Source organism: Chelonoidis abingdonii, chromosome 15 (genome assembly GCF_003597395.2).
Source record: "Chelonoidis abingdonii isolate Lonesome George chromosome 15, CheloAbing_2.0, whole genome shotgun sequence".
NCBI lineage: Eukaryota > Metazoa > Chordata > Testudines > Testudinidae > Chelonoidis > Chelonoidis abingdonii.
In genome coordinates, this window is record NC_133783.1 from 30,620,496 (window position 1) to 30,648,458 (window position 27,963).

Genomic DNA, 27,963 nt, shown 5'->3' on the forward strand with positions numbered 1-27,963 from the left:
AACCACTAACCACCGCAAAATATTAAGAATCCTTAGTATTTTGGTTCTGAGACCCTGATCTTGCAAACAAATATGTACATTCTTAACTTTACTAGCAGGAGCAGTTGCAGCTTCAGTGTGCCAATTCAGTTGAACAAAATCACTTAATACTTTCCATTTGGCTTTTGAAAGCAAGCAAGGATGCTTGCTGTTTATCACTCTTGAAGCCCTTTGCTTGACAACTAGTATTAGGAGATGAGTTTTCATCGACTGTGCTAGCTATGATGTGATCTCCTTTTTAATCTATAGCTGAGGTGCCAGCGCTAACACCTTGTGTTTAATACTAGATCGTCTTTGAATCCTAAAAGTCAGGAATTCATCTAAAGAGAATTAAAAAGAAACTGATTTTGTTGTCAGCTATTTGGGAAGCAAGAAGTTAGATACACTTAACATTAAAAATTTGCCTCTCAAAATAACAGCTGTGTAATTTACTCTTCTTACACTTTGGAACAGATAAGCATTCTGAATTGATTTGTCAGCATTTATAGAGTTCTAATATAGATTAGTATTTAGTTAAATGCACTGGGTAAGAGAAACATGAAGCAAAGCATCAATATAATCTAAATGTTCAATTTTGTGTGTGTATTTAATATACCAAATTGACTGCAATATTATACATGAGCCTGTGCTAAGGAGCTGACTTCCTCTCATGCCTGTACCACCATGCATGTGTTAAAATCTAGCAGCTGCAAGGGGAAGCCTTGTTTTGGGAAGGTGTTGGTGTGAGTATGAAGTTTTTTATAATAATAATAATAATAATAATTAATAATAAATAAAAAAGCCACAACAACATATGAATCCATGTATTATATAAAGAGGTGGGTGGACCCTGAAGTATGTTGTGTTTTTAATTCTGGGTCCCAGTGGCTATGCAAACAATGTGAGCTCCAGTCTGTTTGTCACCAGAGCTCTTAGGTGGAGTTTTAGCTTTATATTTGAAAATGAAGAGTTGAGTGTTCTGAGAAATTACCTCTGCCTGCCCGGGCCTGGGACAGGGGAGAGAGGTGCCCTGCATGCCCCAATCTCCCCCAAACCTCCATCACCTCATCCCACTGCCCCCACCCTCCACATTCTCCGCATTCACCTGTGAGCGCAGCTGGTGCATAGCCTTTGATGGCCTCTTGTGCGGCTGCACAGGTGCGCACCTTAGAGGGAACACAGGCCAGGATACTTCTCACCTGGTATCACTGGCACTAGACATGCTGAAACCACTAAGCCACGTTTAAAGGAAGCATACTTATTTTTTTGTGGGATTAAAGTCACCTTGCTTTTGTTAGGAAGCCATTTTCCTAATGTCTGAAAGATTTTTGCAGTCCACTGTACCCACTTTTACTGATTTTTGTAATGCAATTTATACTTCCTTTTGTTTCTAAAAACATCTCTGACCAGAAAAGTGTTTTCATTCTTGCCATTTTATTTGTCAGGTTAAATAAGTTCCCAAACACTACGTACTTTGGTTTTGTCTCATAGCCTGCAAGTCCCCTCCTTCTGACACAAGTGGAGTGAAAGCTTTAAATTTTTAATGGAATTCTGGTTTGATTTTTAAATACCCCTCAGATCATATGCCTTTTACTGGGTCCATTTTCCTTCTAAGAAGGTTAAATAAAATCAGCTTTTTAGTTAGTAAAGACTTCTGGGTTTTTTGTGTGTGTGTGTGTTTTGTTTAGTTTAGTTTTTGTTTTTGTTTTAATAGCTTTGCAGGTACTGATAAATTTGGGATTTTAATCTAGTTTTTATTTGATCAGATTGCTATCACTGACTGTACCCAGTAAGTATTTACTACTAGTCATATAAAAATAATTCAGAGAAAACAATAAAATGGTAAATGGAGGTGACAGAAGAGGGAGGAAAAATAGGGGAGAAATAGTCAAGCAGTGTATTTAAAAATGGCCTAAAACATGCTCATTCATTCTGAAATTTACAAAAATTCTTCACTTGTTAATATGCTTTAGGTTATTCATGTTTGTAATTTGAATAATGTTCATCTAATGTATATCCTTTTTACACTTTGGACAGACTTTCTGGTTTCACTCTGAGTCTCATGCACTAGCAAAAAGAATTGTGTTTGGGTTTCAGACACAGCAGGGAACTCTTAAACACTGAATTTTGTGAACTATTTGACACTGTTTTTATCAGTACTTTTGTCTGTGGATAGGAGATGAACAGTGTGCCATCTGTACAGCAAATAGGTCAGAATGCATATGCCCATTTTCTGTGTAGGTAATCATAAAACATTACAATGGGCTTTAAGTTTTGAATAAAAATAGCATGTAATTCCATCACAGAGCAGAAGATGGTAGAATTAAAACAGCGAAGACTTGAATATAAAACTGTGAATTAGCTAATCTGTTAACTAAGTAATGCTTAAAAGTACATAGATGTCTATCTCCAACCACTATTGCATCTGAGCATTTCATAAATATTAACTGATCATCCTCACTCCTGTGTGTCAGGGAAGTATTCATGATGCCCATTTGTACATCAGCTCTTCATCTGTAAAAGAAGTGTCTTCCCCAAGGTTCCACAAGAAGTGGAGGGTAAAGCTGAGGTTAGAAACATATCTTCTGAGCCCCAGTCCAGAACTGTAACCACCAGACCAATTTTCCACTATAATTATATATATATACACACACACACACATTCATTGCTCTCTACTCTTGGTAGAGCAGCTTCAAAACAGCAAGCAAATGTCATCTTTCATATTGGGCAATAGTTATTCATTCATAAACAAATTTGTAAAGATTCCCCTTTTGTGGGATGATACCTCACTTCACCAAATTGAAAGCTGTCTTGTAATTGATTTTTCTGAAAATTCTCAAAGCAGAGGATGAATAATTCATTTATAAGGTGACATAACTTTTATTTCATTAAGTGCTCCTTTATTTTGAGAGTGGGAAATTAGGCCTGTCTAAAAGTAGAAGGCTCTAATGAACAGGTTGGCAGGGGCACACTTGTGCTCTAACTATAAAGAAAATCTGTTGTTGAATTATATTTAATTTGACAGAATGCTTCACACTTATATTGTTACATTTGCCTGTATTGTCTTAGATTTTGTAGTTTTTACTTTTTTCTGTGGACCAGTTACAGCTGAATGTGGGAGAAGGACCTTTTCTTTTGTGTTGTAACCATAATAATGGTTTGTGCCACTACATTTTTATTGTTTGCAAATATTGTTGCATAACGGACTTTCAGATGTTTGACTAAAATATGTAGTTGCTTCATCAAGACTGTTTAGTTCTTACATTTTCTGATAATGTTTGACTTGAGGAAATATTTTTGCACTTAGTCAAGTTTCTTTGAGAGGACTAAAATACTTCAACAGTCTACAATATCGCACTGGAAAGTTAAGACCCTTGGCCTTCCTCACGTTTATCATGCGATCAAAGGTTTTAAACACAGTTTTTGAATCTGCTAGCACTAAGTCATGATGGGGTCTCTATTTTAAGCTAGTGTCATTCTTCAAAACCACAATTTACTTTACAGTAAAGTGTAAGGAAACCTAGTTTTTTGTAATTTGGGAAATTACAAAATTTGGGGAGAGGGATAACTCAGTGATTTGAGCACTGGCTTGCTAAACCCAGGATTGTGAGTTCAGTCCTTGAGGGGGCCATTTAGGGAACTGGGGTAAAAATCTGTCTGGGGATTGGTCCTGCTTTGTGCAGAGGAATGGACTAGATGACCTCCTGAAGTCCCTTCCAACCCTGATATTCTATGAAATGATTTACTTCATACAGGTATACAAATCTCACTTCTCTTGCATAGGTATGCAGAAGAATTTTTCCTGAATGCATCTTTTGTTCCAACCAGAATATCACAAGTTGAAATGTCCCATTAAGGCAAAGAAAACTAGGGAATGGGACAAAGGAGGTCCTGGAGAAGCTTAAGGAGAAATCTTAGTTGAACGTGTGGGTGTAATGTTTTAAGTAATGGCATGGGAAAGAGAGCAAATTTGGACCGTATTCTGTCCTCATATTCCTTATTAAGAACAGGGTGAAAACTCTGACTTTAACCAGAATATTACATTATCAGGAACAGATGCATTTGAGGATGTTTTTTTAAGTAGACTGGATTTTTGGAATATGCATTTGTATTCTAGGAACATTCCCCTCAGTGTCGTACTGAGCTGCCCTGGGTGATTACACAAGAGGAAAAATCTGGAAGGTTTGTAAAGGCTTGCTGCATCACAGTTTGATCTTTGGGATTATAAAAGAAAAATAAGTTGCACAACATGAAATACAGTGAAATGTGAAACTGGGGCAGAAAACACCATGCTGTGTACTTTAGTTTAGTAGAATCAGCTCTTTTTGTTTGTTTTACATAGAGTGAGACGTGAGTGACAGGATCTTTGCATCTGAGTGGACACGGTTGGTCACTGGGTAGAGTTATTTCAAGTGCTGTCAATCCAAAAGGCCTTGGTGCACTACTGTTTAATGGTGGCAGTTGCCCCTCATTACTGGAAGGACAGTAGTGACTTTCTGTTCTGGCTTCTATAAACTGTAGATGAAGGAACAAATTCTTCATTTCAGGTTTGTGGTTTACCCAGTATGAGTATACAGTACTTTGGCCAAAATAATTAGGCTTCAGAAGTCTGAGAATATCCCAATATTTCTACATGGTATTCCCCCAAAAAATTAGAATGGTCACTTCAGGAGTATTTCTGTTAGACTGTCATATTGCATGGCAGACTTCTTAAACTGAAAGCACACTTGCCCTACTATATAAAAAGTAGAACAGATTATGAAAACATGTCGAGGGATGAAATCAACATGCAGTGATTCCTATCTTACTAGGTCCCAGGCACTCAGCTGGGGAAAGGCGTAGATAAGTAAAGCTCCATTTACACAGACACTGGCTTATCTCCAAACCTTGCACATTCATTGCAACCACCCTTCTCAGGTAAAACCCAATGCTTTTGAAAAAACAAGACTTACCAAATGTCTTTCTGATTTCACTATATTGAACTCTCATTTTCCTGGTGACATGACATCCAGCCTGGATAGGGCCTAACAGCTACAATTGATGAGATATTGGTTTTAAGTATGAAGACTGTTTTATAGGTTTTTTAATCTCTCTATCTCAAACAAAAACTAGCAAAACTGCCTTAAATACTCACACCTCACAAGATGCGACAGGAGCCTTGCCTCATTCCTTGCTCACATAACAAAATTTATACTGATTAATGCAGTGCTTTTGATAAGCTGTCTCATTCCCTGTACACCTTCCTAAATTCTTCAGTACTTAAGTAAGTTTGGCATGTAATACCAGCCTTTCTTGGTTGCACACTTTAAGAACTTGATAGTAAAGAGCTAAATCTCCGCTGGTGATTTACCTCTCCGCAGGCTGCTTTGGGTGCCTGAAATGATGTACGTGCACAGCTAGGGAGTTGTGTGTGACTTCTATTGCAGTTTACCCTTTGTTTCCCTAACAGAAAGTAATTTTTCCTCTAGGGAAACAAAGAAATCTATAGGGGACACATATTATGTGCAGTGATGCAGAATTCTCCCCAGAGTATCATATCTACGACATCCACCTTTTCCACCACCACCCCTGGAGCTGCTGGCTGGGACTTTCTGTCCTGACGACCCCATCAAAATGGGTTTGCTCCCAACATTTTTGAGAAACACTGACTTACTAGAACCAGTTTTCTTAAACTGTAAATGACCGAATAGGATTAGAATGGACACAACCTTACCCATAATGGGTGCTGCTGTTCCCATTTTGAAATAGCGTGAGCAAAAAAGTCTAGTTTAAAAATTCTTTCCCTTTCTTAAATCTCAACGCAGCTTAAAAGTGAAGTATTTTCATGGGCTTCTTTTTAATATGAGATGTAATAGATCCCTTGAAAATTCTTCCTGATAAAACTGGTGTTCTCTAGTCAATACATACATAACATTTTTAAACATGGCATCAAAATTCTACATAATTTTCATTGTTGGTCTTCTTTATTTTTAACTGCTATGTACATAAATCAGAATTCCAGTTAGTATATTTAATTTTCTCTGAACAGCTTGATTTTAATCTAGTGGCTTCAAAAGACTTGCACAAGCTGGAGTGACAGAAGTTAGCATGTATTCCTGTTCCAAAAGCTGCAGAAAACTTTGTTCCGTGAGTTCAGAAAAGATCTAAAATAAGAGATGTGTGTTTCTAGGTCAGCGTTTCTATTTAGTTTTGGTGACACGTGCTCTAATAATCTTGATGAACTGGTTTGTAGTATGTCTGAAAGTCCCATGATTGTGTCATTTGCTAGTTGGGATAATGTGGCTTTTTCTCTTCGCCAATGATATGGGGAGACTTATGGCCTGATGCAAACCCTATTAAAGTCAATAGGAAAGAGGCCCTTATTCTTAGGTAAATTGCATTTTTAAAGCAGATACTGTATAAGCTGTACCCTGTTTAGAGCCCCAGCCCTCCATTATTGAGTGACTGCTGCTCATTAGAGGCTTTCAGACTTTGTCAAGGCTATCAAGCAGTTCTGGTTATTGCATTACTTTACTAATCATTTTTAGAAAATCACACCTCAGTCATTTTTCTACTTTTGCATTTGCTTTTTGTGATACCCAAATTAAAAATGACTTGTCCTCCTGCTTTGTTAAATGTTAATTTCACACAAATTTGACATCTCTTGTGGAATTCCACTGCTTTAATGACGGAAGCCACAGCTCTTGTGTCTGTTTTAGAAAAAACATTCCTTATAGTATTTTTAATTATCTTGCATATTTTAGTCTGAGGTGGAATCCGTTTTCAGATGTTCATCCACATGTCAGGTCTAGATTTAATAAAATATTGAGAGAGACTAAATGTCTGAAGTGTTCTCTTCTTCAGTACTTTATTGGTATTTGATCCTGGGCCACTGTACACAATTAACCCCTGCTCAGAGATACACCAGTTTCAAATATCTTTGCTTGTGTAACTCCCATATCCATTGTGCCAAAGTTGAAAGTAAATCAGGAAGGCTGACATGGGGTGAATGGCATGTCAGGAGCATTGGGGCTAACTAGCCCATGATGACTCTGTGGGCTACGCTTGGGATTAATCAGGTGCTCCAGGTGGTGGCCCTTCAGTTTATGGAGCAGCTGAGCTAGAACAAGGCTGCTAGAGCACTGTAAAGGAAAAGGTCCTTAAAAGGAAGGGGGAGGGGAAAAGGAATCTCTCCAGAGAAGCTCTGAACATGTTGGAAGGAGTCCACAGGCGGTAGAGTAGGTTTCTGTCGGAGTGAATGAAAAACCCAAGAGAATGGTCAAAGTCCCTTGGCAAGGGAGACATTGACAGAGTTCCTCTCATGAGGCTCTGAGAAGAAAGCTGGTGTAGGCCTCCAGACCAGAGTCCTATAGGTGGACTCTGGCTCCTGGGAAGGGGGTAAGAAAGAGAGAGATCTGGTAGAAGAAACCCACAGAGAGCAGAGTAGATTCCCATATGGGAAACCCTGAGTTAAAGTCAACAGTGGAAAGCCACAAGCAACAGGTTACACTCCCATGGGAGAAGTCCTGGGATAGGACTTTTAACTGGGAAGAAGGGATCTCCACAGCAAACTGCCGGAGTCCCTGAGTGAGGCAGGTGTAGGGAATCCTGCTGGAGTAGCAGTAACGAGTTTGGCTTGATAGGGGCTAAAGAAGAATTATTACTTTGGATTTGTTAGGGCTTTCATTTGAACCTTTTTGTTCCTCCAGAACGGGGGTTGGATTTTGTGACTTTGCCAGGGAGCTGAGCCCTGGAAGACCTTGTGAGAGGCAGACAGCTAAAAGGAGGCACCGGAGATGTGGACCCCTTACAGTATCACATCCTGACACATGCAGGGTACTATAGGTGGTGAGTACACCACTTTACAAGGCCTTTTTATTGAAAAAGCTAGCTGCTCCTATTTCCCTTGGGAGCTTTAAGGCACCCTAGTGAATGTTACTGAGTGATGAGTGAGTAGCGAACGGTTGGGATAACTTACCTAACACAAAATAAATTGAAGTCTTGTGTCAGAAAGCCTTTTAGCACTACATAAAAGATTAAAAATGTAGTACTGGAAAATCCTCAAAAACACTGGGTGCGGGGGGCGGGGCGGGCCGGGTGGGGGGGAAGCAACAAAGAGTCCTGTGGCACCTTAGACTAAAAGATGTATTAGAGCATAAGCTTTTGTGGGTGAATACCCACTTCATCAGACCCACGAAAGCTTGTGTTCCAATACATCTGTTAGTCTGTCTATAAGGTACCACAGGACTCTTAGTCTGGATCTATAAAAAGCAACAAATACAGATACCCCTCTGATACTTAAAAAAAAAAAAAAAAAAAAAAAAGACATGTATCCAGGTCTCTGAGAGGCTGCTGGTTAAAATTCTAGGCATGTTTAGATAAAAACTAGTGATTTGTATTTGGTAAATAAGTTAGCTTTGAAATAGTATTTTTTTTCCTGCATACAACACGTATTTCCTTTACTTGAAATATGTATGAATTAACTCTTTTTCTATCATTCATTTTATGGCCTAAGGATATTTTAAAGTGGGTTAGATTTGGAAATAAAATTGTTTTGTAATTTTCCTTCACCTTTTGTCTGCTGTTTAATTCAAGGAAAGTAATTATTTCAGTCTCTCCTTAATCTGTTGTTGTTCTCCTGGGCTCAGGACAACTTAGTCTTGAGCAGTAAGTCGTGTTTAACCTGGAACTGCAGAATTTTTCCTTTAGGTAGGACACTCCAGAATTTCTTGTCTTGGTCTACTTTTGGGTCTTCAGGAACTAACTGTAACATCGAACTCCTTGATATGCAGCTACTGTACTTTGGTAGTTACCATAAGGCCATTCTATTCACCTTTTAAAACTAGCCTTCCCATAATATTCTACAGACATGGATCCCAAAGACAGTTTTGAGAACTGGTTGGAGTATGTTTTCAATTAATAGGGTTATTTTTCCATCTGTTATGAAGTGAGGATAACTGAAGATGCAAGTGTGGAATATCTAGATTTAACATTATGTTGGTTCTTCGGAGGAAACACAGAACAATGTTTAGACCCCCTACTGTGTTGTGCAAGTGCATAGTTAGAAGGTTGACTATGAAAAATGAGCGATCTCCTTTGCACAATAATCTCTTAATTGCTTCAATATTTTTTACTAAACTTTTGTGTGCCAGTAATTAAATATGGATTCATAACTAAGTTGAAATACTTGTTTGCATCACTGTATTTAGACAGTAAAACCCTGCAGATTTTATGCTTTAATTGTAAGATAGCTTGGTTGAGTTTAAAACTTACTCCAAGAGCAGGATAGATAATTTTCGTGTGCTTCTGTGCCTTGCAGAAATGGCCATAATGTTAATCTGTTGTTTTGCTTTTTTCCCCTTTCTGTATGAATTAAATGGCATGCATCTTTTGGATGCCATGATAAATGAACACAAGAGGTAGCAGTCTGGTACTCTGTTTTGTGAGCAGGGCCAAAATTGAATATAAGTAGGTGTGCAATATGTTACGGCTTCAGTTGATCTGTGGCTTCCTATCCCATGTCACCTATTTCTTAAGAATTATGGAGATACAGATGCTCCCTGACTTACACAAGCCGTTCTGTTCCGGAACGCCTTGCATAAGTGAAATTTTGCATAAGTCGGGAACGTATACCTGACAATTACATGCAGAAAAAAGCTTACAGAACTTTTTCCATAAGTGCGGGTTTGCCTAAGTTGGGTTTGCATAACCCGGGTGGCATCTGTAACTCTCTCTTATTGGTTGCCAGTACACTTTAAAGAAAAGGCACCATTTTTTTGTCACGGAAGCAGTTGATAATTGGATTTAACAAGCTTGCAAAAATTAGGGGACAACTGATCAGTGTGTTATATAACATTAAGAGCTTTATTTAAGGAAATAGTCACATGATCATTCTCATGCAAAGGCTTATGTTTTCATAAGTAGAGGATTTTCATTTGATCCATTATATATAAACAATGAATATATGGTTTATAAGGAAAGATCTGTTTTTGAGTTGAGTTAAGTTATTGATGTTTTCAGGGAAGAAAACAGCTATGAGTGTCTCAAAGGTAAATTGATCTATCCAGTAAGATGATGATTAAACATTCACAGAGCATAAAATATCAGCTTTAGTAAGAGAAGACAATGAGCAGGTATTGGGTTAGTTCTGTGCTGAGTAGTTTTTAATTCTGATTGCTCACACTTTTGTGTTAACTTGTAATTCTAAAGAAGCATATTTCTCAATAGCAGTTTATCAAGTGAAAGTCACTGTTAAGGGGGCCTCGTGACAATGTGACTCCTGGTCCGTAAGAGAACAATAGTTTGTTTATATAGAAAATTGCTTAGATTTTAAATCTTAAAATCCTTTAGTTCTCTGCAATGAACAATTGGTGTACTGTAACCGACACTATAGGCCTCTTAGGCTTTCTGCTTTCTAAAATGTCATTTAGAGGTTTCATATGCAATTGGGGAGAAATGCTAGTTGAAGTTGAGGATAAGTCACATTTGTTTCCTTCCCTATGTTACCCATACAACTTTGCCAAAAATATACTGGTTTACCTGAAATTTTGCTTGTGACTTTTATATCGGAAGAATTTTTCTGGAACTTTCAAGGCAAATTAGACAACGAAAAGATTTTTACTACTGAAAGTTTTTTCTTAACTCTTCTTGTGTCATAACTTGGAGTGCTGATCTTTGTGTATTTCACTGTGGGAATACACATCCACGCACCCAGAGTTGGAGAATTTTTCAAGCAGTATGTATTGACCCACGCCTGTGTCTTTGCCTTCCTTGTGCCTCCAACTAAACAGATAAAGAGTAGGGTGGGCCAATTGCCTCTCCAGTTCTGTCTGTTCTGTGAATCCAACTATGGCCTAAAGCAGATGAGGAAGAAGGTGGATAGTAGATTACAGGGAGAGATCACACATCTTGAAGAACCCCCAGTCACTGTAATGTAAGTAACCTCTTCTTTGAATGCTGGTCCCTATGTGTATTCTACTGTGGGTGACTGACAAGTTGTACTCAAGAAGGAGGATGGTGCAGGGAGCAGAGGTGGTAAAGGTGGTAGGATCTAGTAGCCTGAGCATGGGACTGTTTAGTAGCATTTTAACAGGAAACACATTTTGTAAATGTACAACCTTATAAGAATAATGATTTTAAAAATAGATGAGGGAATGCTTGGGAAAACTTAAACATATGAGCCAGGCCTGGTGATGAGTGTTCTTGAATACTAAGTAAATTGGCCAGTGAAGCTTCCGAGGATAAGATTATTGCTTGCCATTATGTGACCATATAGAGTAAAAGATTGAGCCCACTCCCTGACGGGCCGCTTGGTTTTTGATTTTGGGTGGGTGACAAAGTTCCTCTGCTACCTCGGTGGATCCTGCGCTTCTTGGCAGATTTGCACACCTTAGTGATCTTCCCCTCTAGTGGAACCCACAGTATCTGACCAGGAGTTGGAAGGTTTGGGGGGAACCCAGGCCCGCCTCTACTCCGGGTTCCAGCCCAGGACCCTGTGGATTGCAGCTGTCTATAGTGCCTCCTGTAACAGCTGTGTCACAGCTACAACTCCTTGGGCTACTTCCCCATGGCCTCCTCCAAACACCTGCTTTATTCTCACCTCAAGACCTTCCTCCTGGTATCTGATAATGGTTGTACTCCTTAGTCCTCCAGCAGCTCTCATTCTTAGCTCCTAGCTCCTCACACACCACCCACAAACTGAAGTGAGCTCCTTTTTAAACCCAGGTGCCCTGATTAGCCTGCCTTGATTGGCTGCAGGTGTTCTAATCAGCCTGTCTGCATTAATTGGTTCTAGCAGATTCCTGAATACTCTAGTGCAGCCCCTACTCTGGTCACTCAGGAACAGAAAACTACTCACCCAGTGACCAGTATATTTGCTCTCTACCAGACTCTTGGTACCCTACTGGCCTGGGTCTGTCACAGGTGTGAGGACAAGTGGGGAGGCATAGGTTCTGGGATGATGCTGCATGAGCTTGGGGGAAGGGGAGTGACAGATGTATAGTGACCCATCCCCCTTTCTCCCACTACACACTGGCCAGCTAAGCCAAGTTGATGTGAGGAGGGAGCAGCCCATGTGGGACTTCAGTAACTTATCTTCCAGCAAAAAGTAAGAACCAGGGTTCTTCCTAGGATGATACAATTATGTACTGCCCCTTCCATGGAGGTAAGGGGCAGGTCACAATCCAATCCCAGATCATGGGGAGTCAGAAAGAGCTGGTAAAGTACCAGAAAATGGAGGGAAACAAATTTTGTGATCTTGAAAAAGGAAAGTTGTCATCCTGATCTCTGTTGTTGTGTGTGGGGATGGATGTGTATATATATATGGAACTTCAGCCTCTTTATAATAATGGAATGAATATTCAGAGACAGACCTAATCATCTTCAGGATAAAATCCTGAGCAATAAGCAATGTGGTTTTATAAAGAACAAATTTGGCTAGAGAAGCTTGATTTGGGGGCATACTGTATTACTGGGCAATGGAATTACAAAATGTTTCCATGGTTAAAAGAGACACAGGAAATGTTGCCTGCCTGGAATTCAGTTGAATTTAGACTTACAAGTACTCTATGCTCCAAGATAAACTTTAAATACATTTGTCTGTCAGTACTGTCTGGTGAATTATAGGATGGTTAATATAGCTTATTTTGGAGAATGGAGTATTCCTTTCAGGTTTTATTTAGGTATTGTATGTGTCCTGCATTCTGTACTAGGAGAGAGAACCTGATAAGTTGTTTTATTTTGTGGGCACCTCAGTACCAGAAAGATATTGACAAACTGAATCAGAAAGATGAACGGAAATAAATAGAAGGCAATATTGCTGTGGGATGAAAAAAAGAAGCAGAATCCTTGTAGTTGAACGGGAAGGTAGAAGTGAGATGCTAAAAACTCAGTATTTAAAAGGTTAAACACAAAGAAGAAAGAATTGTTCGGGGTAATACAGGGAATATTAAAATAATTAAAACGGGACAGCTAAACTAAATATCTGAACAAACTTCTGAACAAACAAACAAACAAACAAACTGAAGCCCATTTTTTTGGCACATCCAAAACTTAACTACATATAGCACTAGGAAATGTATATATTAGGGAATGATCCTGTGTCGGATGGGGATGGTTTAGATGATCTAATAGGCCTTTTCAATCTCTCTTGTCTAAGATTTTCTTATCCATATTTGATCATCTTCAATACTTCAATTAAGTCCCTTCTAAATCTTTTTGGGGTTGAAAAAACTTCATGATTGTGCTCTACTATTTTTAGCCTTGTTTCTGGGCACTTGAATTTTAGTTCTGCAGTAAGTCTGTATAGCTCAAACCTTGCAATGGGAATTTGTGCTTGTGGACTTATACCAGTACAGTGCCCCATTAAAGTCACTGGGGCTGTGTAGAGGTACAGGGGTTCACCTACACGAAGCAGTTTGCAGCATCATGACCTTAGCTGCTACAGCAAAAAAATGCATGTATTTATAATTTACTAAATTTCATCTACACGTGATCAGATGCAAATCATTGCATTTGTGAAGATGAAGAATACCCTCCTGGTGCTTTATTTTCAGTTCAGGAGTACATAGGCATTTTATTGGCAGTTTGCATGGGGGTGAATTATCTGTGTAGGTGCACACCATTATCTAACAATTATATAAATCGCACTCAGAAGAAGGGTTGTGATGGTCAGAGATTCCCTTCTAAGGGAGATGAAGGCATCCATCTGCCAACCTGATATCCCACAATATGTGGTTTCTGCCTCGAGCCCAAATCCTAGGCATCATGGAAAGGTTACTGAGGCTTGCCTGGCCTTCTGACCACTACTCCATGTTATTCATCCCATGTGGACACCAATGATAGTGTCAGGTCTGACTGATCAGAGCAGTAGTGACTGCAAGGAATCGGGTACGCAAGTGGTGGTCTTATCAGTCCTTCCAACTGAGGCTAAAGGCCCAGGTAAGGATGGACACATCCTGGAGGTCAATGGAAAACTCTGCAGATGGTGTCAATAGGAGGACTTTTCATTTCTCGAAAATGAGATGATCTGTGGAGGAGGACTGCTGCACCTGACAAAGGGGAAGAGCTTACCCATGATTTCTAGGGAACAAAGTTTCAATCTGTGTGACAGAAGACAGCATTTCTCCCGAGCTGCTGACTATCTGCGTAGCTGGAAGTGATTTTTGGCACTTAGGACATAATTTTCCTATTCAGCATGTGTGTACCTTAATGCTTATTAAAGGTAGTGTATAGAGTAGGAATTATTACCGTTTTACAGGTGGAGAAACTTCTGCAGAGATTAAACCCATGACCCCAAAAGTCAGCCAAGATTCCAGTTGGCTCATGAACTGAATTCTGTGCTCATGCTGCTAGACAGTGCATAGAAAGAATTGTTGTTAACATTTTTGGTACTAGTTTTATTAAATTATTGATCATAAGGTATCTATATACCATTTTGTATAGTTCTGAACCATGGTTAGATTTGCTTAAACAGGGTTAGTTTACATTTATAGTACGTATATTTATACAGCCTTGTATAAATAACTTAAGGAAATCAGCAGTGTCTTGTCATTATGATGGCAGTCTTCATAGTGGGGAAATAGACTCCCTGATGATCTACTTTCAAGTCTGTATGTAGGTGCACATCACTATAGAAGAGTTATATAAACTAGCCTCATACAGCAATTGAGGTTGTAACTAAGCCCTGCCTTTACCATCTGTAGTAAGAAAATTCTCATACCTCAAAAAGGAGCTAAAGGGAGAAGTGTGTGTGTGTGTGTGTGTGTGTGTGTGGATATAATTTTAATGACAAAACAAAATAGGTAGCAAACTTTTGGCTTAAGTTGCTGTGAATTCTTCGTTCCATTTTTTTTGGGAGGACTTGAATTAACTCACTGTTGCTGGACATTCTCCAGTTTCATATCACTGTGGACATCTTCCACCTACATTCATGGCCCTTGGAAAAAGCTGTAGTACCTTCTCTCACTTCTTGGGTTCACTTTTTTGTTTTTCTTTTACAGGAGTCTTTTCTAGCATCCTCTAGCTGCTGGTCCTGTAAGTCTTTGGGAGACTGGCAGATGGAATTGTAAAGTGGACACTGCCAGTCTTCCTTCCATCTAGATTTTTTTTTAGCTCCTTTTATGATTGGTTCTTATTTTCCTACTCTTGAGATGGTGTGTTCTTTTTGGCTATCTAGTGTCTTCAGGAGTTTTGTCACAGAGCAGAACCTATGCTGCTCGTTATGACTATACTGACCCCTTTGCAGATGTGCCAAGAATCTTTACAGATGTGCTAAGGTGGAAAAGTTCCATGCACCCTTTCTTGAATTTCTTCTCACCTCTGGTCACAATCCAGCCTTCAGTTAGAAAATATGCACGATGTCTCTGCATAATTAAAGTAGAGAGAGAATAAGGCAGTAGCATGTGCAGGAAAACAAAATGTTTCCTTGGTAGTAGTAGTTGTGAATGGCCGCAGTGAGCTAAACATATTTCCCCTTTTTGTAGCATGATACATGATCACAGAATCTGATATTATGGATGGATATAGTTTTTTTCCAGTGTGTAAAATAGATAATCCTGCAGTGGTTATACTGCACCAAGGAAGAAATACACCTTTTTTTAAGGCTATGAATTTGTTTGCTGCGGTGTGATTTGAAGTTCACACTTAAGTCGTAATGTCAAAAGATACACTTGAATTTTATTGCCGTTCAATGTGGTTTATTCACGTGAAGTGCTAATATATTTGTGCAATTAACATAATTTATACCTCAGCACTAATTTGCCCTTTATTCCTGTATATTTGTCATAGCATTTAGAAGTTCTGAATGGCTTACTGTACCAGAATTGCTGTTTTGAAAACTTAAAGCTTGCCAGCTTCAAGATGCTTGCAATTTGCAGGCTTTATTACGTAGTCCTGGGTGCTATCCCTTGGATTCACTCTAAAACATGAGGTGATTTAAAATGCCGCTGTCATTTAAAATGCTGAGCTGTCTTAAGTATTTATCCAGGGTATTTGAAGAAGAACAGTATCTTAAATAAAAGTGTATTACACTTTGCTAAACAATCTTAGCTTTTTTCCCTAAAATAAGCAAATGGCCAAAGCCAAGAGACCATAGTCACAGCTCCCCTAGATCACTTTAATTACACAGCGTAATGAAGAACCAAGCATTGTCATTTTAATAATCCACATCCATCATAACAAAATATAGTGACAACTATATTGGCCATCCAGAAACATTGTGTCTTATTTCTTCTGTGCATCATGTTTTCAATTGTTTAGGGTTAATAACAATGTGTTAGAGTTTTGGCAGAAATTTGAGTGCGTTTTTCAACACGAGTCTCATGATGGAGAGCAATTTTGATGTTATATTTTGCAACAGATAGATATAGGTGCCTTCTCTGTGTCCCCACCCCATAATCTCCCAAACTCCGTCCTTGTAAGGGAACTCCACTTACATAAGACTCCATAAAGCTTACGTTACAGCAGTTTCCTGCTTATCTGCTTCTTCCCAGGGTTTCTGCTGGGGGAGGAAGCAATACGATCCCAAAATTTGTCTTACAGTTCATATCCAAGTTCTTAGCTTGTGATTAGACACTTTAGCTAACTTTGAGAAGGAAGAGGTTGAACCTGACAATTTGCGTGGAAGATCTGAGGGAAATCTTCATATATCATATGGATGCATACCGTTCAATTCTTCTTGACCTGTTTCCACATATTTATATTGCATTGCAATAAATCATAGATATGTAGGGCTGCAAGGAACCTCAAGAAGTGATATGGTGATCTATCCATGCTGAGGCAGGATTAAGTATACCTAAACCATCGCTGATAGGTGTTTGTCTAACCTGGTCTTAAAAGCCTCCAGTGATGGGGATTCTACAACCTCCCTAAGTAAAGTTTCCCAGTGTTTCTCTACCCTTGTAATTAAAAGCTTTTTCTAATATTGAACCTGATTCTCCCTTGCTGGTCAATTACTAGTTGTCCTACCCTCCAGGGACACGGAGAACAATTGATCACCATCCTCTTTATAATAACCTTTTACATATTTGAAGACAGGTATATCCCCCCATCATATTCAATTTGTGATCCACTATAACCCCAGATCCTTTTCTGTAGTACAGTTGCCTGGCCAGGTCTTCCCTGTTTTGTATTTTGTGCATTGTGTTTTTCCTTCCTAAGTATAGTACTTTGCACTTGTCTTTATTGAATTTCATTTTGTTGATTTTAGACCAATTTTCCAATTTGTGAAGGTCATTTTTAATTCTAATCCTGTCTTCCAAAGTGCTTTCATCCCCTCCTAGCTAGGTGTTATCTGCAGATTTTATAGGCATACTCTCTACTCTTTCATCCGAGTCATTAATGAAAATATTGAATAGTACTGGGCCCACCCTCTGAGGCCCACTAGTAATGTTGTCCTAGTGTGTCATCGAACCACTGATAACTACTCTTTAAGAACTGTCTTTCAACCAGTTATGCACCCACTTGATAGTAATTTAATCTAGACTATATTTCCCTAGTTTGCTTCTGAGAATGTCATGTGGGATTGTTCAAAAGCCTTACTAAAATCAAGATTTATCACGTTTACTGCTTCCTCCTTAGCCACTAGGCTGGTTACCCTATCAAAGAAGGAAACTAGGTTGCTTTGACATGGTTTATTCTTGACATACCCATATTGGCTATTACTTATCACCATATCCAATAGGTTTGAACATAGTGATTGTTTAATAATTTGTACCAGTATCTTTCTGGGTATCAGAGTTAGACCAACTGGCCTATAATCCCCTGGGTCCTCTCTGTTCCCCTTTGCAAAGATGGATACTGTTTTCCCCTAACTAGTACTCTAAGACCTCAGTCATACTCCATGAGTTTTCAAACATAATCGCTAAAGATTCAGCGATTACTTTAGCTAGTTCCTTTAAGTACTGTAGGGTGTGCTTCATCTGTCCCTGCCAGCTTGAATACATCTAATTTATCCAAGTACTCTTTAACCTGTTTTGACCCAAAGATTGTTCCCCTTTGTCAATATTAATTGTGTTTCACATGTGGTCATAATTAACCTTTTTAGTGAAGAACAAAGTGAAATAGGCATTAAACACTTCAGTTTCTCTGTCATCTGTTGTTTGCTTTCCTTTCCCGTTAAGTAATGGACGTTCATTTTATCTTTTATGTTCCTGGCTAGTTGTAACTCAGTTACAGTTTTGCCCCTACATGTTTGTGCTATTATTTTGTACTTTCCCGTGTGTCACGGAGTCTGGGGAAGGCCGGCCCTGCACCCGTCTTCCTGGACCCCACAGTGACTTTTAGCCAGCCAGTAAAACAGAAGGTTTGTTGGACAACAGGAACGCAGGTTACAGCAGAGCTTGCAGGCAAAGTCAGGACCCCTCCATCGAGTCCTTCTGGGCTTTCAGGGTGCTTGGATCCTAGCTAGGATACCCTGAATTCCGCCCACACAGCCCCAAACCCAAACTGACCTGCCCCTCCTCCCGCCGGCCGATTCCTTTGTCCAGCTTCCTGGGCCAAAGTGCTGAACCCCCTCCCCCCTGCCTGGCTCAGTTTACAGGCTTAAAGATCCTGTCCCTCACCTAAAGACATCCCCTGCTCTCCCATTCCCCACACCGACAGCCCCTACTCCATCACACCGTGTATGTTCTTGTCCTTGTTTCCAGTTTGTACAATTGCTTTGACTTTCAAGTTATTAAAAAGCACCTGATGTACTCATTGTTCTTACTGTTCTTTTTATCTTTCCTCCACCTTGGGACAATTTGCTGTTGCACATTTATTGTTGTGTCTCTCTTAGAAACTGACACCTTTCCTGGACTCCTTTTTCTATAGATTTCTGGCCCATGCAACCATGCCTACCAATTCCCTGATTTTCATTCAGATATTTTTATTCTGCTCCTCTCACTCTTCCTCTACCTCTGAAAAACACATGCTGTCTGCAGTACATTCTAAAAACTTGCTGGGAAATCTGTGTCCTGCCATATATTTTTTTCAACAAATATTTGGGCAGCTAATGTCCTCCAGTATCACTAGGTCCTGTGCTTTGGATACTTCTATTGTTTATTCTAAAAATGTTTGATCCACTTCTTCCTCCTGATTTGGTGGCCTTATAGTAGATCCCTACCATGACATTGTCCCTGTTTTTCCCCCTCCCTCCTTTATCTTCACCAAGAGCTTTTCAACAGGTTTGCTTTTCACCAGACATCAAAGCAAGTGTCTTAGTATGTAATGCAACCCTCCTCTCATTTTTCCGTGCCTGTCCTTTCTGAACAGGCTATGCCCATCTATACTAATATTTCAGTCATCTGAATATTTCCGTAATGCCAAATACATTGTCATTTTGTTTGTGTACTAAGACTTCAGGTACTACTTAGCAATTAATTGATGCTAATAGTACTATAACAGGTAACAAACAGCTAATAATTTTTTTAAAAGCACAATTACAGGTTTGTTACAAAATACATTTAAAAAATTTTTTTAAACGAAAGTGTCTCAGATAGTGGGACACCTTTTGTTTCCAAACACGTTTTTAGTAAATGCCAGTGTAAAACAAATGTCTAAAGTAATCTACTCTTTGCTAACAACTGTACGGTGCACTGGTGTTTGCTTTTAAACACAGATGACTACTGATATCTTGCTTATTCTTCAATTTTTATGTTTTCTAGTTCCGTGCCCATTTCTTCACCTGTAATCCTGCAATTTGGACATGCAGAGACCCTTCAGCCACTGCTTGCTCTAATGGGTTTCTTCAAGGATGAGGAGCCTCTTACTGCTAACAATTACAAAAAACAAATGCATCGGAAGTTTCGTAGCGGTCACATTGTGCCTTATGCCTCAAACCTGATATTTGTGCTTTATCACTGTGACCAAGCTAAGACCCCTGAGGAGGAGTACCAAGTACAGATACTGTTGAATGAAAAGCTGCTGCCATTTCCTCACTCGGAGGAAACTGTCTCTCTGTACACAGATCTGAAGAACTATTATAAGGACATCCTTCAAAACTGCCACTTCAGTGAAGAATGTGAATTATCAAAAACAAATAATACTTCCACTGATGAACTTTGAGGGAGAAGAATAGAGCAAATATCATGGAAATTGATTTCTGGTATGCAGTTTGGTATGTGTGATGAGCAAGTGTTTCTCATCAGTGTTGGTTTTTTATTTCCTGCTCATATAGTCACATTCTTATCTTACATCTCCAAACTAATAATAAGTGCTTATTCCTATGTCTTAATTCAGGGATTTCTTAAAAGTCTAAGTATATGTTGTCTCTATTGCATGAGCACAATTTCAAAAATAATTTCTTTAATTAACCTGGCTGTTGGGATAAGCATTTGTTACAAATATGAAGATGCAAGGTAAAGTATATTTATACATTTATATGCATTAATATATAATTATTTATAATATTCCTGGTGTTTGAGCTTGCATAGTAGATAGGTTTAGAGGGCCAGGGCACTTTAGCTTACCAAAATGGCACTTAGTGGAACTGATGGCATTTCCCTCTCATCTGTCTCCCTCGCTCTATTCTTCCTTCTGTTTCTTAGTGTTTCTCTGATGTCACAGGCATAAATTGACTCTCTCTTATTTGCTTATTTTTACAGCTAGATGTTGGCTGCCATTCCAGGGTTCAAGAAGGAAAGGGCGCACTGTTTAGGCAGGAGTGAGCCATGATTCTAATTCCTGCACTCTTCTGAGCATAGCAGCTTCCTTGGATAGTGCCCCCATGGGTATTATCCACCCAAAAAAATGCAGGGGTTGAATTTCCATGGCATAAAGCCTTCTTCAGCCTACCTGCCAGAGCTAATTGGTCACTGAGGGAAACGTGTCCTGAATTTTCTGAAGCCATGCAGTGGCCATTGCTCTGGAAGATGTACCAGTCCTCTGCCACCCTTATAGATCTCCTTCAATTTCATACTGTTTTTGTTTAACAGTTCAGGTTAAGGCATGCAACTATTGCATGTTTGGCCCCATTCAGACTGGATTTCCTCATCCTCTGACAAGTGGTGGTGATATTATAGTCTCATAACTATCTGGCAGAGATTTTTGCTGTTATTCTGGAACCAAATGCTATCAGTGCTAGCCAAAAGCTTGGGCTTTTTTGGGTATGTCTACTTTGCAACTGAGAGTGTCCTTCCCTGCTCAAGTCGACAGACGTACGCTAGTTCCACTTGAGCTAGCATGCTACACAGCAGTGTAGCCAAGAATACCTTGGGTGGCAGCTCAGGCTAACCACCTGAGTACTAACCCACTGGACATCCTGGGTTCATACACATTTGGCTAGCCCAAGCTACCACCTGTGCTGCCACCAGCTACACTGATGTTTTTTTCCGTGCAGCTCGAGGTCTGTCTACCTGAGCTGGGAAGCACACTCCCAAGTGCAGTGGAGATGTACCCCCACCTATGTGCCAGCCAATCCTTGAAACAGGACTTTTATTCTAAGAATGGACTACTTGTTCCCTGAGTGCAGTACTGCTAATTTTTAGAGGAGATTGTACCTGTATTAAAGTAGGATTATTTGCCTCTGAAAAATGTAAGATACTGTAAAGAATATTTTAATGTAATATAAAAAATGCAGATAATTATGAAGAATAAGTGTCTGAAATAGAATACAGATAATGAAAACAGTCAAATAGAAACCATTATCATGGTTGGCTCATTAGGCAGATCAGAATGAGAAATGTCAAGCTCCATTAGAAACCAGTGAAACTCAAATAGTTGCAAAGTTTTAAGGAGTAAAATTCAAAGTCCCTAAATACCACTGTGTTTCACTTAAGTGCTCTTGAAAATTTTGCTCGTGTAGTCTGTTGTTCGCAAGTCATATTGGTTAATTGAATGAATAGGGTCAAATCAGATGATAAAATAACTTTTTGGAATGTAAAATTTGAACTCAAAATAACGTTGAAATCATTTGATTTTAATACTTTTTAATGAAACAATACCTATATTTTTATAGTTTGTCTGTTTTACAAGGCTTAGTATTATGCTGGGCAGTACAATGGTGTATTATAAATATGACAATATCAATGAAGGGATAATGGTTTGTCACTAAATGGAATTACTAAAATGGTGGGTATTTCTAAACATTTGGAAAAGTATTCAATACATTCTTAGTGAAATATTAGTACCTTAGTAATGCTAAATCACTTCAGTTATCTTTTTTAAGTGAATCAAGTAGTGATAAAGAACGGCATTGATATTGAGGCAAATGTGGCAAAGAAATGACTTCTGTCAATATTTACATGAACTTTTCTGTTTTATGTCCATCTTCATCTCAGCTTTTTCTCTTGCTTGGTCCTATATTGAAGCTATAGTAGTATATGACTTCAGTTTATTGTCATAATCATTTTCACAATAGTCATTATTATTGGCTTTACTGTAGGAGCAAATGGGGAGAAAAGCTATGAGGAATTAAACTTTTTCTAAAGACACCTAGTTTAAATACAAAGTAAACATAAGAAATCGTTAAAAGCAACCCTGAAACAAATAATCTTCTATTTCCAGGAATGAGTCACCTTGTTTTAATGAGAATATGTTCTGGTTTTGAGCCTTATGGGGTGAAATGTTGGCCCCACTGAAGTTGGTGGAAGTTTTTTCCACTTCTAGGAGCCAGGATTTCACCCATGAAGTTTATTAAATGGGCTAAGATGACAAAACTGGAGTCTGTACACAAACCCGTTGGACATAAGCCTCCTATAACTAAAGCAGCTACCTTTCTCATTCACTTAAGTTTGCTCCAAGATGAAGGTACTATTGAGTAGTCCCATCCACTGTAGTGCATGGAGATTTTGGGGGGTTTTTTTGGCATGCGTAAGGGGAAGCAGAGATGGGTTCTCTTTTTCAGCAAAGGACAATTCAGTCGTGTCCGCCAGTGAGTCAATGTGCTGGGTGGAAAATCAGTTTGAATAATTGAAATTGTGCAAATTTGGTTTTGCTGTGTAAGGTGTTTTGGGAAACTGTAGCTTGAGTTACTCGTTTGGCATAATCAAATGTATGTTTTTGGAGCTGATTATTTCAATTTTAATTTTGCAAATTCTAGTAAAAGGTTACAGATGCAAATGCATATTTTGAAAATGTCGTACATGAACATTGTAACTGCTCCTTAAGATTTTAACTTGGATTGGGTTATTTTAATGTAACACAGTAAATTAAAATAAACTTGCTGTATAATAAATGAAAAAGGAAACTAAAAAAGATGGTAAGCGTGCTCCATTACAGAGTTGGGCGCTAGTCCTGCTATCAGCAACGCACAGGTAGACTGCTTTGCCTTGTGGTCAGCTGCATGATTGGAACCTTAATCCCGCAGTATTCACTATAACTTGAGCAATCTTTTCCCTTTGGCAAGCTTTCTAAGTTCTGCATTTGAGACCTCGCTTGTGCTGATGCAAGGTACTCCTTGTTTCTGGAGAGGTATGAGCAAAACTAATTTGTTACTTTGCCAAGATTTTACTGTAAAAAAAGTAACACTGTAGGTATGTTTTACTTATCAGATGAAGCCTCAATTTGCAATCATTCTGCAATCAAAAACACTGAGTACATTGGACCTGTTATATTTAATGCTACTATTTAAATATTTGAAACGGTCTTTACTAAGAATAGTTTGAAGCTAGAGCAATCTTTCAGGCATCTTTTAGCTGACCACCTCTTCATTTTTCATGATAAACAGTGAATCTCAATGCTGTAATTCTGGCTAGCATAAAGTTGTCCAATTAATTTTTGCTCTATGTGGTATATATTTGCCGCGATACTGTAGATGCTCGGATGAAAATAATTGGCTTTGGCCAAACCTTTTGGTACTATGAAGTATGAAAAGTCTCCCTCTATTTGGTAAATAGAGATCTATCTCAGCTCTGTCAGCAACAATAACCGCACAAGGCTCTCTGGCAAGTACTGCAATCTCCTGCTAATACAGTTAGTAACTTCTTTATTTGAAATTTGATATTTGCATGATAACATTGATTTCTTTCTCTGGTTAATGTAAGCCTTGAAGTGGGGGTTGATGTACATTACCTAAATATTAACCAATAACTTTATTTTTCAATTTGTATTTTGGAGTGCATTGTATTTCCTGATCTTTATGGGGTCTTATTTGAAAGGATAATAGTATTCCAAATTAAATGTCTAACAGACTGTATTAATATTTCTGATACACAACTTAAAGGAGTGAAATGCAAATTAAAGAATTAGAATAAATAACTATCATGACTAGGGCCTTTCCAAATTCACAGTCCATTCTGGTCAATTTCACAGCCATAGGATTTGAAAATTAGTCAATTCCATGTTTTCAGAGGTTTACATCTGAAATTTCATGGTGTTGTAACTGGGGGAGGAGGGGGGACCGTGATCCAAAGGAGAGATTGTGGAGAGGTTGCAAAGCTGTTGTAGGGGGGGGACATGGGATTGCCACTCTCACTTCTGGGCTCTGAAGGCAGCACCCCCAGAGCTTCCTGCAGGTGCAGGAGGTTCCTAGAGGTGGAGATGGGTCTGATCTTCCTGGTGCTGCTGGGAGTGCCCTAGCCAGGGGCTCCTAGTTGTGGCCAGGTTGGGGAGGGACAGGACTTGCTCTTCCCCAGCACAGCCACACTCAGGGCAGATCAGGTCTGCTTCTAGGTATCTCCTGTGGCTGCAGGAAGCTCCAGGACTGGGCAGCAGCCCCGGAGCTTTTTGTAGCCACAGGAGGTTGCTGGAAATTGAGGTGAGTACCACCTCTGGCTGCAGGGTGCTCCTAGCAGCACCAGAAAGATCAGTGCTCCCAGCAGCACAGGGTAAGTACCTGGAGGTGGGTCTGATTTCCCCTGCCCCTGAGTGTGGCCCTGCAGGGGAAGAGCAAGTCCTGCCCTCCCCAGCCTGGCCAGAACTAGCAACTAGGAGCCCCTGGCTGGAGTGCTCTCAGCAGCACAGGGGAGATCAGCCCCACCTCCATCAACTTCCTACAGCTGCCCAGTCCTGGAGCTTCCTGCAGCTGGGGTAGGTACCCAGAGGTGGGTCTGATTTCCCTCTTCCCCCGCCACCTTCCCCAAGTGGCTGTGCAGGGGAAGAGCAAGTCCTGTTCCTGTTTTATGTTGGAGTTGGAGGCCTGGCAGGAGCCCCGGGCTTGGGAACTCCCAGCCATTCCCTCTCACCTCAAATAACTAGATTTCACAGGGGAGGTCTGATTGCGTGATCCGTGACATGTTTTTCACAGCTGTGAATTTGGTATGGCCCTAATCATGACAAAAGCCAGTCTCTTAAAATAATTACAATAATGTCTTAAGGAAAAATGAGTAGTTTTCTTGCTCTTGTCATTTGTATTCCCAGAAATTTGACACTGAAACATCTGTGTTTGTGTAGCACCTAACACAGTGGAGTCCTGCTCCTTGACTAAGGCTCCTAGGCACTATGGAAATATAAATATTGTGATAACTATTTTTCTTCAGTAGACTTAAACCCTGTATGTATATCGTCTCACTGTAAATAAACATGCTATTTCTATTCCATTCGTTTAATTTCCTTTTGTTTTCACTAGTGTAGCAGCTCTTGTTCATCAACTCAACGATGATTACATAGCAACATTCAATAAGTTCATTTTTATTTTCTGTTTAAAGAGTGCTATTTTTGCCTTCATATGATGATTTTTAGTCTGTATTAAACCACAATTGCTGAGAATTTTACTTCAGTTTGCTTTACATTTCCTGTATGACGATCAACTCTTCAAGGAGCATTATTGATTTTGCAGCTACGGAAGGAAAAATCTGGCTCCCGGAGCTGGGGGGATTTCACAAACATCCATCTGCATAAAGTACTGTAACTTGTAAATCCTCAGATGGAAAATGCTGATTCTGTGCATCTTAAACTACATTTAAAGCTTTTTTTGGTCCAATCCAGTACTTAATGAGCTGAGAAATATTTTTACTTAAATTACTGAATGACCATCGGGGGGCGGAAATGGGTGACTAAGACTATTATTATACACTTTCCCAGCTGTAAGGGCAAGTGATGGGGGGAAAGGGGGCAGAACATTGGGGGAAAGGACAGTGCGAGGGCAGGACCTGGCGGGAATGGACAGCACGATGGTGGAGGCATAGAGAAGGTGTGGTGCGAGAGTTTGGGAAGAAAGGGCACCAAGGGGCACAGCCACAGTTTTAGGGAGCTTCTGCCCCTCCTGCCCTTGGTACTGTCTAGAGGGACCTGTTCCTGCCTGCCTTGACGCAGGTCTTCCCACGGCACTGTTCCCCAGACCGACAGGCACTGCCCCTCCATGGTCTCCAGAGGAAGGCTTGTTGTCAGCCAGTTTTGCCCTGGGCAGCCCTGCCAGTTGATGGACCCAGATACAGGTACGGCTGAGTACTTGGCACAGTGGGCACTGGCCTATGCAGATGCAATGGCCATTTTGGAACTCATGGGGGTTTCCCCATATTCAAGGGCGCTCTTCCCGATACTCATACTCCACAGTCTCGGAAAGAAGAATGCTCTCATCCCTACAACCAGCACCTGACATGGACTCCAGTACCAAGCCTGGTACCGAGCCTCAGGACCTAGATCTACAGGACCCGGTTGGTGTAGAAGGAGAGGAAGAGGACCCCCTGGCGATGCTGGTCTCTCCTTCCTCCTCAGATGAGGCAGTGTCTGGGACATATATCCCTTCCCCGACCCCACCCCCAATGACTTCTCAGCTCACCAGGAGCTGTTGAAAAGTGTGGCCTCGAACCTTGGGCTGGAGGAGGAGGTAATCAAAGAATCGTCCCACTACTTGGTTGATACCTTGTCTGCTGCAGGACCATTGAAAGTGGCCCTCCTTCTCAATTAGGCCCTTATAGAACTTGTTAAGGCCTTGTAGCAAACCCTGTCTTCCCACGGCCAAAAAGAAGTACTTTGTCCTTGCCCAGGGCTATGAGTACCTGTACTCCCACCTCCATTATTCCCTCCCTGGATCCAGGGGACTGCTACGCTGCCCTTGACTTCTGATGTCTATTTTCACATCTTTGTATTTTGGGGTCACAAAAGATTTATCAGATTTTGTTATGAACCAGACCCACTACCAGTTCACCATCCTCCTTTTCAGCCTGGCGGCAGCCCCTCACATATTCACAAAATGCATAACAGTAGTGGCAGCATTCTTCAGAGGGCAAGGGGTGCCAGTCTACCCTTATCTTGACGACTGGCTGATCAAGGGCAGGTCCAAGGCCTAGGTGAGAGCTGGCATCCACCTGATCCAAGCTACCTTCCAAGCACTGGGCCTGCTGATAAATTAGAAGTCAATGCTCATCCCCATTTAGAAGATAGTTTATTGGTGCGGTGCTCAATTCCATCTCGGCCAGAGCCTTCCTCCCAGAGGCTGGCTGTTAGACTGCATCATCCCTGATATCGCAGGTCAAGGTCTGCCCCATCATGACAGCCCATCTCTGCCTCAGACTATTGGGTCATATGGCTGTGTGCATGTACATGGTAAGCGGGCAAGACTGCGCATCAGACCCCTTCAAGTGTGGATGGCCTTAGCATACTTGCCAAACCATCATCATTTGGACTCCGTACTTGCATTCCTGCCCACGTCCTCACCTCTCTAGATTGGTGGAGGGACCCCCAGTTGGTTGGCTTGGGCATTCCCCTTATCAGTCCCCAACCCTAAGTATCCCTAAGCTCGGATGCATCAGAACTAAATTGGCCCGGGGGCGGGGGGCCTCTGGTCGAGCTCCTCAAAACTCTGAGTCCTTATAGACAGCATGACATGTTTTATATCAACAGACAGGTTGGGGCATGCTCTTTCTCCCCTGTGTCAAGAGGTCATTCACTTGTGGGAATTCTGCATGAAGAACTCGATCCACCTCAAAGCTTCTCACCTGGGTGCCTGGAACAATCTGGCAGATCACCTCAGCAGGTCCCTTTGCCCCAATTACAGCCAGGACCATCTTCCAGCAGTGGGGGAAGAGGGGCTCCTCTCATAGACCTATTTGCAGCCAAACAAAACAGGAAGTCTCAGCAGTTTTGCTCTCTACCTGGGCGCAGCCTGGG

General features: G+C 40.4%; 1 protein-coding gene across 3 annotated transcripts in view; it reads left to right on the top strand.

Annotated features, from left to right (window-relative positions):
* Nucleotides 1-25,451, top strand: part of MINPP1 (multiple inositol-polyphosphate phosphatase 1) — a 40,726-nt gene extending 15,275 nt beyond the window's left edge. Inside the window, exons 5-6 of one of the 3 annotated variants that reach the window (XM_032770294.2) lie at nt 4,136-4,200; nt 19,641-23,169. In XM_032770294.2, the coding sequence (XP_032626185.1) occupies nt 4,136-4,175 (40 nt within the window). In that variant the 3' untranslated portion in view covers nt 4,176-4,200; nt 19,641-23,169. Of the gene's footprint in view, nt 1-4,135; nt 4,201-19,640 lie in introns of all 3 variants that reach the window. The other 2 variants (XM_075072680.1, XM_032770291.2) reach the window with 2 other exon arrangements.
* Nucleotides 25,452-27,963: the final 2,512 nt, after the last annotated feature.